General features: G+C 40.5%; 1 protein-coding gene and 1 long non-coding RNA gene across 2 annotated transcripts; one reads left to right on the forward strand and one right to left on the reverse strand.

The window, feature by feature from the left end:
• Nucleotides 1–491: 491 nt before the first annotated feature.
• ndrg1a (N-myc downstream regulated 1a) lies at nt 492–13,766 on the reverse strand. The gene is made up of 16 exons (XM_038724168.1): nt 13,608–13,766; nt 9,631–9,705; nt 8,936–8,971; nt 6,648–6,753; nt 6,235–6,355; nt 5,826–5,888; nt 5,666–5,726; nt 5,017–5,103; nt 4,805–4,861; nt 4,575–4,678; nt 4,322–4,378; nt 4,141–4,192; nt 3,625–3,672; nt 3,154–3,189; nt 2,785–2,836; nt 492–2,045 (listed from the first exon to the last, which is right to left on the reverse strand). Exons 2-16 carry the CDS (start codon nt 9,685–9,687, stop codon nt 1,792–1,794), a joined length of 1,191 nt encoding a protein of 396 aa, XP_038580096.1. The 5' UTR covers nt 9,688–9,705; nt 13,608–13,766; the 3' UTR covers nt 492–1,791.
• Nucleotides 10,448–17,389, forward strand: LOC119906809. The gene is made up of 2 exons (XR_005445039.1): nt 10,448–11,399; nt 16,617–17,389. It is a non-coding gene; the product is annotated as an uncharacterized LOC119906809 (long non-coding RNA).
• Nucleotides 17,390–18,471: the final 1,082 nt, after the last annotated feature.

The raw sequence follows: 18,471 nt of genomic DNA on the forward strand, positions 1-18,471 counted from the left end.
CTTCAGGATTCCTGTATATACCTTGTAACCGGTGTCAATCACGCTCTCAGCCTGTGGAAGCATCCTGACTTTCTTCTGGCTTCTTTTTCTTATACAATGTTTTATATTTGTAATGTGTATGATGATGTACAAGGGATTTTTCTTATAGTCTTTTTTCCTATTGGAAAAATCTGTAAATATGAAATATGAGTCTCCAGAATGGATTCATAAAGCATGTGTCTTTGAAGAACATTTGTAGAACTGCTTTGCAAATGAAAAAATATTCATCCAGTGAGTGGTTAAAATACGGAAGGCTTAATTTATTTACGTAGCTTTTTGCATATGTAATAACACATGGAAGGTTTTTGAGATGCTTTTCAAGAACTAACACTGTCTGTCTTTAAACTCACAAGTCAATAAGAATAACATTATAATAAGGATTTACTGGATATATTTACCTTTATATTCATGACTACATATTTGAATAAGCAATAATGACAGGATCAGGGAAGATCTGTTACAAGTTTTTATTGTCATTTTTTTAATAAATACAAACTGTTATGTCATTTTAATGTTTTCTACAGCATTAGACGGTTGTGCATTGCATGATATCTTTACAAAGCTGTTTGTGTGTACTACAAAGCAAAATGTTGCTGTAGTGCAAGTAAAATACGGGAGTAGAAGGTGACAGGTAAGGTCTATGGCTATCCTCATGTTAACATGTGGACCTATCACTTCACCCAAAAATCCACAACCACATAGGAGCATCACATCTAAAAAGTGAACAATTTCATGGCACATCTTTGTTCCATTGTGCTTGATTGCATAGAAATCATAAAAAATAAAAAACTTTTTGTCTGAAGCCATGATCCATTAATAAAGCACACGATGTAAAAGCTTTTGAATTTTTGTTTCAGAATATGTTTGGATTAATGACAAAGCATAGGGTCTTACTGGAATGTAGTAAAAATTATCATTTGATTCCTGAAATATATATAAGTTCACCAGCGGACCAAATTATTAAAATAACAATGTTTAAAAAAAAAAAAAAAAAACCCACAACAACTCAAGGATTAAGGACATTGGCAAGATGGAACAATATTATTTACACACACGATGTACTTTAAGTCTGTCCCTTAATTTGTGAGGCAAACTGACATTTTTTACTTATCCAAGTGCCACCCCCCCACATTCTCTCTCCACATCTACAAATCTGCTCCTACGTACAAACACAACATCAAACATGGGGGGAAAAAAAAGTCATTTACATTTAGGTATATTTGAGAAAGCTGTGTCAATATGGTAAAAATTAATAAAAACAGGGTATGGGAATGCAGAAATGGAAATTAAGATTTTTTTTTTTATTAATACATATGACAGATTATAAAGAGATACATATACAAGCTGGTGTACTCGTAGCCACAGCTTTCTCCGACATTCTCTGCTTCGGTGTCCCCAGATGCTGCGTTGCCCCCAACTACACACTCATCTGAACAAGGAGATCAGGAGCCTTTTCTGTTCAGATATGTTTAAGTCCCTCAAAATGACAAACCAGGCATCCAGCTGACCCTGGTCTCCCACTCAAGAGACATTATTTAAAACTGGGTCATCTCAGCTGCAATGACTATTCTGCAGGTGAGTGTCCATTGTGCGTTTTTACTGTTGCAGGTATGCTATCTTAGTTTCACTCTCCACATCTCAGTGTATGTGCACAGGAATGTGTGTGTCTGTGTGTCAGTTAGAGGCAGCGCAGCACAAACCAAAGGGACCTTGAGAGGTGTAGGTTTGGGTGTCTGGAGAGTGGAGGTTCACTTAGCAGGACACTTCAGTGGACTTGGGCACGGCTTGGTCCACGTTGGCTGTGCCGTCCATGGAGCCGTCTGTGTGGGAACGGCCGCGCTGGTTCTCGGTCGTGTGGCTGCGGCTGCGGCTGCCCTCGTTAGTGTGGGAGCGGGAGCGGTTTCCCTCACTGGTGTGGGAGCGGGAGCGGTTACCGTCGAAGGAAGTGACGCTGGAGCCGGAGGCGGTGCGTGAGCGGACCAGGCGGGTCATGCTGGCGGAGGGCACTGAGGGGGCAGGGGGAGGATTTAGTAAATGAACTGCTTTGATTGAAGATTATTATAGTGCTACTACTATTTCTGAGATAATTGTACTTTACTTGAGTGCTTAACTTCATGTTACTCTACAACATTTCAGAGAGAACTATTGTGCTTTTTACTCTACTACATCTGAGAGCTTTAGACTACTTGTTACTTTGCAGATTAACATTTAAAACCTATAATGAACATACAAAATACAATGTATTGTTACACAGAACATTAAACCACGCAACAGTAAATAAAATATCCAGAGTCAGTTCAGTATTGACCAACTACAACATTAAAATGGGTGAGATTTTATCTGAATAGTGGGTATTTTTCATAATAAGCAATTTCACTGAATACTAGTGCGAAGACTTTCCCTACTACCAAGGGAAATTCTTTTACTTTAAAGAATCTGAAAACTTCTTCCACTACCGTTCTGTAGTACAATAAACATGTGGAGTTCACCTTAGGTTAAGTTAAGAGTTAAGTTACACCCCAGTGCACACATTTATGAACAAACACCAAGGACTGAAGAGGAGAGCGTGACCTGTAGGACAAAGACCTTCATCTCACCACAAGGTGGCAGTAAACTCACTTTCTGCATGGTGGTGTCATCAATTGGTAGTGGCAAATTTAACATTCCTGCAAAGTGCAGGTCGCCAAAATACACACACACACACACACACACACACACACACACACACACGGCTTGAGTACTTACTGTATCCCATGCCCTGAATAAAGTACTTGAAAGCTTCTGTCAGTTTCCCAGGCTGCAAGGAATGAAAACACAAGAAGGGAGATAATTAGTCTTCTTGCCATTATCACACTTGTTTACACAAAATCGACAGACACAATCTCTCATCCAGCAGCTCACTGCTCAGGGTCTGAGATATGACAGCTGCTATGAGCAGGTGCAACGTAGGGTGGAGGATTACAACCTGACAACTGTGGTTCATGTCTGCCACTTGTTAATGCTCTTAAGTTTAACCTTCTTATGCCATCCACCTGATCCTCTGCGCTGATTATCCAGCCCTGTCCTGCCTGTTTTACAACATTAACAGTTTCTCGCAAACATGGACATACACACCTGATCAACTTGGGGCATGCCGCCGCAGTCCGCCATCTGCAGAGGAGGTAAAACACAAAAGTGTCCATTAGCATTAAGTACGTTGGCACTTGTACATTCGCACAGCAGTGGACACGCACAATTACACTCGAAATGACCCATTTTGAACACCTTGTCCTCACTACCTCCAAGGTGTTCCTCTAGACTCTGAACGGTTAACCCCAATAAATGGCACCCATTTTAGCTCTAACAGCCATTTGGTTCAGTTGAGGATCATAAAGGGTTGCCATAGGCCAACACAAGTAGGTCAGCTGCAGCAGATTGTGTCCTCAGAGACAATGTGCGTATGGTTAATATGTCACCATGTAAATGCTGAGCCACTGGAATCTTATCAGCCGACGTGTTTCCATCAAGGCAATTATAATCTGAATGAGGGTATGAGACAGGAGAAGCAGGAGAGGGCAGGACAGAGGGAGAGAAACAGGCCTTTACCTTCAGCAGGGTAGTCTTTGTGGGATCCAGCTTGGTGTTGCACTCAACCTGTGGGTACAAATAAAACATCTATTCAGAAAGTCTTGTATGATTATTGATCATATTTAGCAGGTTGAATATATAAAATGCTATGTCTAAGATAATGCATTTAAAACAAGGTTTTTGCTGGTTGTGGCTAATATCTTTGATAATATAATATCAAATCAGCAATTCGGTTTGGGGTATTTGGGGAGCCTCCCTGTAGCTCAAAGCAGTAGCAGTCACACAAGTCTCTTAACTTTAACAGATTAAAACTACCGAGTTGCTTGATTCCTGTTTCCAACTTTGTCCTCGCTTAAGGTCAACAGTTTAACATAACTTAAGTGTTTAATCTTGCATATCTCTTGGGCTTAAAACAGGTGACTGTGAAGTCAATGGAAAACACGTCCAGCACAAGTTAGCTGGGTTAACGGTGGTGGGAAGTCTAATCATTAGCATTAGAGCCTTGTTTTTAATGGCTGCGTGAACTCAACTTACCACAGCCTCCACAGCAGGGGAGCTGTCGCCAACCACCAGCAGAGAAGGGCATCTGGAGGAAGGAAAAAATAAATAAATCAAACATGTTCAATTACAAGTCAGCGTTGGTGTAATATTATGTTTAATATAATAATGTGACTTAAAATATGCAGCAGGTGATATTTGATTCATAACAACTTACTTAAGGGTTCTGACACTGCCTCCAGGGATCGGCCTCTCAATTTCCAGATCCCTCCGACTGTAACAAGAGAAACACGTTAAAAATGTCAGTTTCCGTTAAATGAAAGTTAAGATTCTAAAACCTGTTGCCTTTTAGGCTGTACTTAGTGTATTTCTATCCCTGCAGTGCCTAATAATAATAATAATAATAATAATAATTCACTCAATCCACCTGTGAAAGCCATGTTGTCTGATTTTGAAAACGTTTTCTTTACCTTTCGTAGGACTTGACAAAGAGATGCAGGTTAAACTGGTTCATGTCGTTCAGGACGTGGTGGCGGTATGTTCCGATCAGGTCATGGTTGTTGTGGATCTCTTCCTGTGAGCGAACACAAAATCAGTTTAACTTGCTGAGACCTAAAGACCCAGAAAAGCTAGGTAAGAGCACACTGCCCTGTGCCTGTGTAATGAGATTTAGGTAAACAAGGAGAATCTGAATCTGTACCTTTCCAAAGAGGTGGGTAATGATCATGTCGGGCATGGCATGAGTCCAGCCGCTGATCTGAAATCAGACATAAAAACTACATTCAGCTCTGCCATTCTAAAATTCTCAGTTTCCATTTAGCTTCTGGTGATGTTTTAGACAGTTATTTAAAAAAATGCTATATGTGTGTATGTTTGAGCGATTAAGTGTGGGCTTGTGTGTGCGCGCGTTACCTTGTGGGCAGCCCAGTCCATCCATCCCTCAGCACACGGGTTGATGTTGATGAGCAACAGGCCCTCTACCATGTCCGGGTAGTCCAGCTAAAAACACACGCAACATGAAATTTTTGATTTCTTAATGTAACACACAGCACTGCATTTAGCTGAATATACATGCAAAAATTGGGTCCAGGCTGCAAATGTTTTGGGGCATCTTAAACTCTTGATTTGTTAGTCATAATTTTCATATTCATATAATTGCATTTCTGTTTCATTCTGATGTGTGGTAAATTCTGCGTCTGTAGGATAGGGAAGCCTTTTAATGTCAAAGTATTTTTTTATTAAATACATATTAAATTAAAATATTTATTTATGTGCAGTTACGTAGACTTTGATACAGCTGCAGGGAGGGCTGCAGAAAGGAGTTAAAAGTTGTATCTCTGTCAGCTTTGTGTCCACAAAGTGAGACTTCCTACTGAGCACAGTGTTAGTGTTGAGCTGATCTGGAACATTCCTGAGGCTTTTATGGCTCAGCAGGCTCAAACAATAAGCAACGTTATATTGCCAAAATCAGCAAAAAGACACATTAGCCGGCTCTGCTAATCCTAAAATGATTAAACTCATAATTATTAAGCCTGATTGAGAGTTGAAGGGTGAAACCTACAGCGAATCTGGTCAGAATGTAGGCGCCAGCTCCAATGCCCATTCCAATAACACTCTTCAGCCTGCGATCAGACATATAAGGATACTGTTAGGACAACAGGTTTGAAAAAATCTTCATGTGAGTGTGGACAGTCAAATTTAAGATTTGCAAATTAACTTACCCAAAGTGCTTCAACACCAGTGGCAGGGTCTCAGAGAGTTGGTCCATAGAAGGGTACTCATATCTGAAAACAAAGAACAAGTTGTTACAAACCTTTAGTTAACAATTTAATAATAACCACTTTCTAATCACGGATCTTTATTGATCCTTGTTGTTGATATCAGATTGTAAAAGCCATGTGTATTTCATGAGCTGGTTTCATGTTCAGCTCAGGTAGCATTAACATGAGGCGAAGTCCCACCAACAAAGCAGAGATTAGGCTGAACGAGAAGGAGGACGAGAACAACTGTCCCCACAAAACACTTGTCGAATTAGGTCATCTTAAGCACATCCACACTGATCTACCTGTTTGAGTTAAAGGTCACGGACTGCTTGACATACATACAAGTGCCTGTGTGTGTCTGGCTCACCCAGTGGAAAACGTGTTAGCTCCCTCATGCTGCCCTGGGGCATCAACATGACACACAGCAAAGTGCTGCATGATCTCTGACATGTCCTCATGGTTGAAGAGTGAGTTCCAGCAGGTTTTGTCTGGAAAAAAAGGGAGGTGGATAAGTGATCCTTTGCGGATAAGCAGGAACAGCCTCAAGTAACCTGAGAATAAGTGTATGAGGGCTTTGTGCCTCAGCGCCTTGCATTTAACACAGTCATAAAGATCGGTCAGTCAGCTTGGAAGAGCTTACATGCTGAAACATAATAAACTTAATATAAAGTTAGCTTGCTCAACTTAATCAGATCCTACATGGTGTGATAATTCAAAACACTTTTAGGCACAACAACAGATGTATCGACTCGGTAGAGCGGCATAAGGAGCCAGACTTACGGTTCAGTCCAATATCATGGAGGGTGAGGATGACTGGTCTGTCACCCTTGGGCACCCCCTTCATTGTACAGTGGATTCGTCCATGCGGAGTCTCCACATCATGCTCCTACAGGTGCAAAAAAAAAAAAAAAGACCAAATTTGGCATCAAATGTGCTGATAAAAAGCAATTTCACAATATTCAAAGCAAACACATCAAGGAATTCAGCTTTAAGCTCTAAACGACGAGAAAAACAATGCACTGCAACACTGTGTCCAGTAACAGAGTGATATGTCTAAACTGAATACATTTACCACCACTACCACCCCAATTAACCACAGGATCGTCATTCTTGCATTTCAGTTTGCAATGATGCATGTACGAAATGTTTCATGCCTCGTCTAATGGTAGACATGTTTTTAATGTCATCAATATTTGAAGCAATTTTCTTTCAGTTTTAAAACTAATCTACAACCAAATTATAAAAACAAACAAACAACCAAACCACTTTTATAATTCTCTGTTCAGACACCTGTTAAACAACTCCGACAGCAGGCAGCACAATCCAACAAATCCACTGGAAACTGCTCAGAGCAAACATTTCAACAAAGCCTTCACTCTACTCACGCTGACTTCAATCTCAGCAACAATCATTTCCACATCAGAATCCTCCAGGACCATTTTTGCAGGACAAGAGTTCAAAGTTGCTCGCTACTGAAAAACTGTTGTCACAGTGGCTCCCTGAGCTATAGATCCAAATGTTGGTAAGCCTCTGAAGTTGTTTAGCCCTGTTCTGTGAGTGGCATTTTATACCCCTGCTGCTTACCAGTTGGCTTAAGCTCCTGGCCTCCCATGGTGCCTTGCAGGCTGGTTAAAACAAACTCGTGATGAAGAGATCCCTAAATTGGATCAGCCAATGTCAGACAGAGGGGCATTGGCTACTGAATTAACCTGAGTAAGTGTAGGTATGTGATCAGTGGGAAAACATGTAAATAAATGAGACGGGAGAAGACAGCAGTCATTGTTCAGTGATATTCTGGGAAAACATTTCCAAAGTAATGATTTTCATAAACATTTCCTGAAAATACTCCAAAAACAGTCAAGTGACAGACTGATTTAATTAGGCCTAAAAGCTGTTAATTCTCAAAAAAATTTAAATATATATTTTTTGTTTGCAATTACAAATATTGCCATAAATACATGAATAATGTTAATTTTATGTCAAGGGAATGGTTCTGATAAGTGTGTATTTGAAGAATGTAATTCCAAATTAAGATACACACTCTAAAGTGTGTATCCCTTCTCATATACTGGCACACTTGTTACTATGGGAAAACAATACTTGTATACAGCCATCAATTTCTGCATTTTCACCAAAATAACATTTGGTGACCTGACCTGCAGCTCAAGCACAGTGTACAAGATGACCTATTGGGTAGTTTTCAAACCAGCTTTGACTGCATGGGATCTGCCCCAGAAGAACATCTTAGAAGGTGTATAACCTATTTACTGGACATAATGTACACGTAATTCACCTTGCTCCACCCACCCTCCACCTCTTCAGGACAAACAAGGAGCACGTAGGCAACACAGGACAGATAATCCTGCAATCTGACGTGTGTGTGTGCGTGTATGTGTGTGTAAGTGCACGGGCTATCTATGAAACTCAAAGGGGAAAAGACGACGCATTTGCATGCCAATGTTGGCGTTTTAATATCAGTGTCGGGAGTAAACCCTTTACACACCCTGACCTCACAGACTGAAGCTTTATGTTTACAGTAAAAGTCAATACTTGAGAATGTGTATTTGGTCCTCACACTGTACCTTTAAGAACAACAACTTCTTTTACCTGAAAACTTTCTCTGGAGAGTGACGGTCTGAGTACTGCCCACAGTGCTGAGTACTAACTAAAATGTGTGTGTGAGAATCTATGTGCTGGAGAGGAAAGTGAAAGTGTCGATGCACTGTAGCTGTGTTACCTTACATAGCCAGTCCAATGTGTGTTTCAGAATTTTCAGTAGTTGACTCAGTGGAGGCCCAATTAGATTTCAGTCATAATAAAATCACAGCGGATGAAAGCTCATCATCAAGATAGATGCAACAACTGTGTTGATTAGTGGCGAGTATTTCTTTTTATCAACCACTAGATGGTACCATACAAGCTAAAAATAAAAATATATAGGATAAAATCATTGGGGTATACAACTAGCAACTGGCATCATCTTTCAGCAAAACCTTAATAAAGCTAGGTTTAAAGCTGGTGGGAAAAATAAATGCTAGATCTTGTTTCTTGCGTTCTTCCAAATGTACCTTGATAACGAGCTGCTGCACAGCCTCCCTCAGGCCCTGCAAGGAAAGAACAGAGTAATGAAAATACAGAACTAATTCAATTATGGTGTAACATGCTATAATCTAATATCCTGAGGGCGTCATCCTGTCACTGAATGTATTTTCACATCCATATGACCTCTTTCATGTGAGCATAATAGTTACAAAGGACAACTGATCAATGATTGAACTTTACATGTATATTCAATGTTATTAAGGGATGGATAGGGTCAACAAACGACCCTCAGAGCTTGTGGTGCACAGAAACGTTCACACAAACCTTTTTTGTCCACTCATTAACGGAAATTATTTTCTTGTAAAACAACATAAGAAATTAAAGAATGTGAGATTTAATTAAAAAAAAAGAATTAAAAAAAAAGAAAAAAAAAATGAAGAGAACCATTTTCTGCAGCACTTACTTGTCAGAAATTATACAGGAGATTTACAGTGACTAACTTAATTATTATTTTAGTGTATTTCTTTCTGAAATAGTGTATTCATTCAGTCTTACATGCAACAATCACATTCAACCACAGATGTATCTAATGAACCACACAAGTAACTCTTCAGGTGTAAATCATGCAAAGCTGAGGGATAAAGTCTTCGAGCAGGTCACAACATGTTTCTGAGAGTTATTGTCAAACACGATTTGACTTGGCTCTGTTCAGAATACATACCGGAAGGTCCCTGTCAACAAGCAGGGGTTTGGACTCAACAACTTGGATGTCATCCATTTCAAAGACCTGCGGAGCCTGGTGGGCAGAGAGATCACAATAGTGAGTGAGTGACAGGATCAACCTGTGTTTCAGAGGTCACGAAAGGAAAGATGTGTTTGGATAATGTGTGGGTAAAAAGCCCAAATTGTACAAGATACTTAAGTGTTTCCTTTTTAATGAAGCAAGATGTTTATCTCAAACCTCTTAACAAAAAGGTGTGGCAAAGGTTGGCTGGCTGTAAGATTTGTAGACAATAAAATTCCCTGAAAAGAAGTGGGGGCTGGAGTGGGGGCGTGTTTCTTATCTACACAAAGCAAATAAAGAATCTACTACAGACCTGAACACATACACACACACACACACACACACACTGATCTGCACTAACATGCAAACCAAATAATGGGCCACACCTGTAAACCGCCCACAGCAGAGACACACAGACAGACCGATGAGTAGACACATGGAGAGAAAATCTCAAAGACAACCTGAGTTGATTACCCACAGAACTGAAAATTGAAGCAGTCACTCCCTGATAAAGACCTGGCGCATATTTCAAAAGAGAACACTAACGTCCTGTTCAGCGAGAAAGATTCAAGAGAGAGAAGAAAGAAGAGGGGGACAGACAAACAGAAGCTGAGAAAGGCAGGGAGAAAAAGGAAAGAAAGGAAAGGGGGAGTGTGAAGAGAAGCCAGGCGTCAGCTTGTACTGTGGATCATGATGCTGTGTTGGAGGAGTGCGGGACAGGCTGTTGCTCTGCATATAAATCAAATTAGCCAGTTAACAGGGCTCTTTGTCCACAAGCACCAGTGGCTCCTGAGAGCAATGTCCCGGCCCTCCTCTCTCCCCCTGCTTACTGACCCACACACACAGGAAGCAACAGACACCCTTGTTCCTATCAATAGTTCCCAGCCTCTTTTCATCCCTCTGCTGGCTTTCTAACTGTGTTCATTCTATCACGCTGCTCTGTTTGTCTCGGTTTCTGCTTGGTTGCAGTCACTATGTTTGCTTGCTTTGAGTCCTTCCATCTGCTTTGTGCGCTCTGTCTTTCTCTGTTTACCTTTGTTTATAGGAACAGAAGAAAACAAAAACATCAACCTACAGGACTGCAGCGTGGCTGTCCGAGCGAGGTGTTTTTTTTTTTTTTTAGAGGAAGTGATTCATTACATTTCAAATGTGGAGATGATGGTTGTCCGGCAGAATACGCCCTGGACGCACGCACGCACGCCCGCCCAGAGACCGGAGCCAGCCGGATCTCACAATAGCATAGAGGAACAGGAGTATCAAACAACAGGTTCATTTTTCTGCTGAGGCCTCCAAAAACATGGCCGCCATCACACTGCAGGAGCTTTGTTGAAGAGGACAAGAACTCAGCCCCCGTTGAGATTCCACAGCCACGTGAGAGAAGGCATGAAACAACTCAGGCGGTTTCAGATTAGAAAAGGGGAAAAATCAGCACGCATCAACATGGGGGGAATCCTCTAAGCCTTTTTTCAAGCCTATTTGCAAACATGGCTGTGTAAAACCAGCCCGGAGAGCTCATTAACAGAACACAGACTTCCTCTGGACTTGGCCACAATCACCACCTGTTAGCAGGCTGACAGTAGAGAAAGAGCTTGGCCAAGGCAACAGGCTGAGACAACTAGGTCACCTGCTGTTCACACCAGCGGTGTGCCTCGAACCGGTCGCCTTGCTTAGCTAATGTTTCACCTGGCCAAGAGGAGAGGAGGGAGGTAGGTGTGTTAGTTTAACCCCACATGATCCCCATTCCCAAGCACTGAGAGGATTGTTGCTGTCTCGACATTTCTCCTGTAAGATTTGTCAAACACAGTCATGCATGTGAAATTATTGGAATGGAAAACCGTTGTTGTATTTAAAATATACATATAAATTATATGAAAACAAAGAGTTAAATGTTGTTTCTCAGAGTTCCATTTTGATGTTTTTGCAGTGCATCTTTTTCTTACGGGGATGTTATGTTACTGCTGCAGCAGGGGTGCTTTCTTTAAAATGGCTTCACTCCAAACTGGCTTGGTGTCACTGGCAAAAAGCCACACATGGTCTTTAACCAAGCTAAAACAATTCCTACATACATATTCCCTATTGAAACTTTTGTTTTCTCTTTTAAAAAATGTCAGGCTGTGGGGAAGAAAACAAACTATTCACTGGAACAGCTCTGGCCTGGCAGAAGCGAGACACTGTTATGCAATCATGAACAGGAAACAGTGGGAGGATATAGGCTCAGGATGACCTGAAATGTGTAGTCCCAAATCGGCTGCATCTCTACTACTCTCCAACTCTATACTTTTTGTGAAATATTAGACGGTATACGGTTTCACTATTTCTGAAACAAGATATGGAAATAAAGATTTGTCAGACCGATTAATTGATTATCAAAATAGTTAGCGATTATTTTAATAGTTGACAACTAATTAATTCATCTTTGCCGCTCTATTGATAATAACCATATTTCTCATGATAAGGTTTTTAGTGTTGATACCTGAAAAGCTGATTTTTTTTGAAAATCTAATGTTTTCACTTGACAGCGATATAATATGGCTTGAGCTTCAGAGGGAAAACAACAACAACAACGCGGACGCAGGTCTACATAACACATTAGTGTTTGTAAATCCAGAGATACGACACTTCTTTAAACCAGAACATCCTAGTTACAAAACAGCCTGAGCTCAAACTCTTTCTCTGTTTTCTGAGAGAGAGCGAGAGAGAAACATATGTACTGATTAGATTTGGACAGCAAGCCTCAATTCTAGGGAGCCAGAATCAAGGGCAGGCCATCCCTACTCCATTGCCTCCATATAAATCCACGAGCCCACAGCATCCATCTACAGAAACAATGATTGCTTCCCTAATCTTTGGGAACTCGTTTAATCTGTCAAATCCCTGGTTCTGAAATATCAGCACGGCAGCAGCAGGCCCGCTGGACTAAGCTGACACAGACCTAGATTCTCAGATAGTAAAAGATGTGGGGGGTCTCCGTTGCTGTGGTAAGTTGGTGAGGGGGGGCAAGGGTCGTTTGAGGGGATCACCGCTCAAAAACAACCATTATCACCAACACTGGTTCAAGCAGCTGGTGTTTAGTGTCAGATGTATCCTCCCATGCATCACCACAGCTCAAAAGGCCTTCAGAGATCAGGTCTATCATCTTTTAGACAGGATTGAAGGCTGGATTTTGCAATATATCACACATTAGAATTAGCTGCAAGCTGCTGAAAATACATCAGGATGCAGTGCTGTATCTTGTATTAGCTTGTTTATAGCAACTAATGGAGGATATGCTTTATATTTTGGCAGACTGCCATTAAGTCCTTGACTTGACTTTTTTTTTTTCACATTTTGATTTAGCTAGTTGCAAGCATTACCTCCTCCCCCCTTCAGCCACCATCATGTTTGTCTGTGTTTGTTTTCTTAATATCTAGGCTAGGAGGATTTGTTATGAAATGACTGCTCCCATAAGTTGCAACATTTATCTTAAAGTCTTCCTGCTTGTGCGTGTGCGCTTCTAGGGTCACGTGAGAATGTGTTCCTCTGCCACTAGTTTACATGCTACACACAAGAGTGCCATACTATTAAAACTAATACATGCCACGTTGTTTTATAAATATGCAAAAACATATAAAAACGCCCTCCCAAAAATGTGTACATGTAGCCTAATAACGCGTGTTTTGCATGTCCTTATTATGCGCAAAAAAATCTAAACATATACTCATGTTTTGCTCTGTGCGTTGGCCTTTTCTGTTAGTTGTGGTCGATCAAAATTGGCACATGTTTTTGGGATTTAAACTAAAACAACATCCTTTTTAAAAACTTGTATTAGGAGGTGCGTGCTCAGACATACTGGGAAACTTACATACAACAGTAAAGTTAAGCGCACACTTCCTTACATAATAAGAGTAACTTTATTATCTGAAGCAGAAACCTACCTGTTGGTTTTAACTTCTGATTGTCTTGAGATGAACACTCTCCTCAGAAAAAGTCCACAAAAACTTTTCTTTCTCTCTCGTTTCAAATCGCAAATTGTTGCAGTGACAGAAGAGTTGCTTTGTTTACAACGTGCAGCACAAGGCGGATGTATGAGGGAATTTTATAAAGCCTTGGGGGCGTGCAGCCCGGCCCACTTTCCTCGCTGCTCTCTCTATTGGGCAACAGCAGCTGTGGGTTTGAAATCGCAGCGTCTTTCCAGTGGTTGCATGATGAGGAAGCTGATGACAGCGACTCATGGGTGAAATCAAAATTGTCTCTGGTAAAATGCTGTGAAAGATCACCCCCCTCCCCCCCACTCTCCTCACCACCACCATGATATATCACCAATACTCTTTCAAACTGCCTGTGAGCCTTTATTTTGAATTCATAGTGACTTCTCTGTTGTTTAATCACCTGTAATGTTCTTTTAAGGACTTGCATTTGCTTTTCTAATCTTTAATAATAATGTTTTTAATCAGGTGTGGTAGTTAGTTTTTCCATAGACTATGTGTGCTGACAAAACAGTTTAGCTGCAAGTGAGCTGTATCAAATGTCATTACCCAATTGTGTGTCACTGTGCTGATGATGTGCTGATGATGTGACACATTTGGTTTACTTTCATTGTTAGGTGGTAATTACTTTAACAGAGTTATTTCTATATTAGGGTGTGGACAGGAATCTTGGCAAGACTGCTTGTCTTTTTGCAAGCAGTCTACTGTAAACTATGATTCATCTTACTCTAACTGAGGACTAGAAGTCATAATGGGGTTTTTACATTCTTGTAATCGTAACACCTGACATCTTTCATGGGTTCTTTCTGTGGCTGTATGAGGCTAAAGGGCCAGGAATGCAGCCTTGATTTGAAGCCAAGAGGAGATAAATCTGTACAAAGGGAAGCCCTTCCCTCTCCTTGGATCAAACAGCTTTTCCTTGCTAGCGCACCATTGTCTAATTAAAGTTAGGTAGTCCTACAGATGCAGTACTCAGTACCACAACAGACAGTCTTATCTGCTACAATGGCCTCTACAAGTGACATCAAATAGATATTTAATCTGAAATTATTCTTGTGATGAATGGCCTCTATGTGTTTTGACACCTCTCAACAGCACACAGCACATGTAATATGAGAGCTGAGTATATGGTATAGATGCACTCCTCTGCATCTTCTAAGCATGTTTTTTTGTGATTCCATTTGTTTCACTTACTAAGCATACAGTAGGGCTCTGCATGGAAATTTCCACACCTGCAAGAGTCTGGCTGTTCTGTTCTGTTCAATCTGCCAATAAGTGCTAGTATTGGCAATGAGTGTGTAAAAGGTCCTTGTCAAGATACAATAGCCGCACTGTGGGCTTGTAATATGAGGCTCTCGACAGGAACCCATCAGACAATAGGCGCATTGGAGGGGAGAAAAATAACCACTATGCTAATTTCATTGCGAAACATGGGGAGCAAAACTGATGGACAGAAGTCAAACAAAAATATTCTTATGTAATCTGGCCATTAATAAAAACACTACATGGTGAGCATCTACATGTTCCTGTGACTGTGAAACAAAGATTGCATTTTCTGGCTTGCCAACTTTGAAAGATTTTGTGCAGCATATGTGGGCTGCAGAGTGTCTCAATGCTTGATGTGAGTGGACTTTCACCTGGCTGGTTGCAGAGTTTACATACATTTTAACTTCTTGTTAATTTAGTCTTAATGTAATTATGCCTTATTTTCACTTTCTTTACTTCATTATTAAAAGTGCTTGCCAAATATAACTTACAACAGTAAATAGAAAAAATAAATAGATGAGGCAAGAAAAGAAATATTAAAAGAAGAGAAACCCTGTTTAAATTTTAAATATGGAATCTTCAAGAATGATATCCTGATTTTGTGTCATTCATTAATCCTCTTTTCATCTTCTTTTTCTGCCTTTTCCAGTAATAATAATAGGCCTATACTGTCTCCTGCGCTCTGTATCGTCTCTCTACTGGATGCCATTTTGAAGTTTGATCTCTAAGTTCATGGCCACAATTCAGTACTGTTTACTGCAAACAGAGCAGATAATAAAAGAGAGAATATGAAGCACTAAGGATCAAAGCTCATCAATTCCACTGACTACAGCTAAATCAGTTACACCTGTACAGAAAATGTATTTACATTCAATATAATATGATAATGGGCTGTTTCCTGACATCTGCCTTTTTCCTCATTTTTATTCAATACACATGCCCATCCCAGAGTCTTGGTGTGACCCTCCTCTAAGGATGATTTAGCCACTCATGACAACCACAATGATGCAACAGACTTGTAACAATAATGGGTGATTCAGACACACATGACATGAAATGTTTTTGAGGTAAAAGGCCTGTACGCTCATGTAAGTTTTTAACCAATGCAGAAAGGTTTGCCTTCATTGTGTTTTCAGTGAAAAGAAAGACAACATGTCTTTACAGTGTCTTGTTGCTAAATCTTTACAAACCTTTGGTAAAATTAACAAAGAAAAATTATACTTTCCAAGTTACCTGTGGTGTCCAGACAAACGATTACATGTAATTTGTGGCACAGTTGTGTTTCTTTTGTTTCTTGTTAGATACCACTCTGTGTCTGTTGAATATGTGGCTACAAGCTACAGCAAGCCAGTTAGCTTAGCTTAGCATGGCTCTGTCTAAAGGTCTACTAGCACCACTATACCTAAATAATTAACACATGGTGTGTCATTTGTTTAGCATGCACAAAAAGTAAAAGTCAGGCTAATTGTTTCCCTGTTTCCAGCTAGCTAAGACAGCTAACTGTCTCCTGGCTCCAGCTTCACATTTAACAGACACATAAGAATTGTATCGATTTTCTCATCTAACTTTAAGCATGAAAGTATCTTTACTTTCATGCTTATATAGGCCTACTGTCTATCAAAGAAATTTCAGCAACTATTCCTTTAAAAGCCCTTAGAAAATACACATCACGTTTTCACTTTTTCTTTTCAGTTCACCTGTTCGAGTCCAGCTTGGACCAGAGTTGTGGAGCGTGGACTGGTAGCTTGAGAGGTGCCAGTTCACCTCCTGGGCAATGCCGAAGGTGGCCTTGAGCAAGCCCCAGAACTCCCAACTTGCCACACTGAATGGCAGCCCTTCACTCTGACATCTCTCCGTGTGTTGTTGCATGTGCATGTGTGTGTATACTAATAACAATAATAACACCAGAGTGAGAACATTAAATTTCCCCTTGTAAAGTATGTCTTCTTCTTCTTCTTTCTATCATGTCTAATTTCCATCCATCCATCCATCGTCAATTGCTTATCCTGCATACAGGGTCGCGGGGGGCTCGAGCCTATTCCAGCTGACACTGGGCGAAAGGCGGGCTACACCCTGGACAGGTCGCCAGTCCATCACAGGGCCATGTCTAATTTGCTTAGTTTTATTTCTTTCACAGATGATGATTGGCATGTTAGGGTATTCAGTCCATTAAGACATCTTTTTACTCCAAAGCAGTCAGCACACAGGTATTGTATGAATTTCTGCAGCATATAATTATGGCTCCTTATCATGGGTCAAAAGACAAACTCTGTGGATTTTCTTTTGGCGGTGAAGTGAATTTAGAGAGTCCGACCTATATTCATTATCTCAAAACGGTGCAGTAACTGCTATGATAAGACTGTCCTCTTTTCTCTTGAGGTTGATAAGGTTGTTACTGAGTGACTAACCAGGTTGGGTAAATGTTACAGATGTGTAACAGTCGCCATTAAACAGTAAAACCTTAATAACATTGTTTGCTTGGTCTGTGAGCTCCTGGGGGCAAAGTTTAAACCAATTGGACACCAACAAGATGTGAACACACTTCTCAAGACTTTACTGTTGACTGATTTTCTTCTCCTGTCTAATGCAGATGGTGTAATCTTGGAAAATATGTAAACCATGATAAAGAAAAGAAATTTGTCTTCTCAGTTATTATTAAGGTTGTTTATCAGACGTGCTGTTTTAATGAAAGTAGTCACATAACCACATTGGCAGTCAGCTGACATGCAGCAGTGTGACAAACAGGTCTGTGTAATTATTAAAGACTGCATCTCAAAAAGGCATGAGAAACCTTCTGCCTTTTCCAAAAAGGCAAAGGCACAAGGCAAGTAACACATTAAAGTGTGTTCATTCATGTGTTCACATTGACTAACTGAATAAAAATGATTATGCGTGTAGCACTATTGCCCAAGCCAAAAGTATAACCTATTTCATCTTATGTAGCCTACAACGCAATCAAGTGACAATCTAGTTTCCCTCAATCCAAAATTCACTGAATCGTTAGGACAAAAGTGAATAATTGCCATCCAGCTAATGCAAACAGTATGGTGCTTGTATGAATGACTAGCATGCATCTGACTGAGCACATTCTGTGTTGCATAAGCAGATAAACAAACAGTGAGTGGACTTGAGCTAACCTAATCCTCCCAGAGCTACAGGCACTGTTCATCAAGTTCTACAATGTAGCGCTAATATCTTTATCACCAGCACCAAATTTAGACACAATAAACATGCCAAGGCACAGTGGGTACTGATGACACACTAGAACAAAGATGGAGCAGCACTCTCAGTGGGTTTTTACACAGATCTGTACAGCTCTGCTGAAGCTGTGTGCACGCTTGGCATTGGTGCTACCGAGGAATCACTTAGATGAATGCCCAATGAGATGAAAATTTAATTTTGGTTACATTGGCAACAAATTGATGTTGTTGTTTAACTGTGCACCCCTTCCCATATATTGTACTTTTTCATGAATGTGGAAATCTCACCTAATTACAAAGTAATTTTTCTGTATTTAGACCTGGCAGGAGTAACACGCTCCAGCAGC

This window comes from Micropterus salmoides, unplaced genomic scaffold, assembly GCF_014851395.1.
Source record: "Micropterus salmoides isolate LMB-PRFRI ecotype aquatic unplaced genomic scaffold, ASM1485139v1 Ms_hic_scaffold_17, whole genome shotgun sequence".
In the NCBI taxonomy this organism is placed as follows: Eukaryota; Metazoa; Chordata; class Actinopteri; order Centrarchiformes; family Centrarchidae; genus Micropterus; species Micropterus salmoides.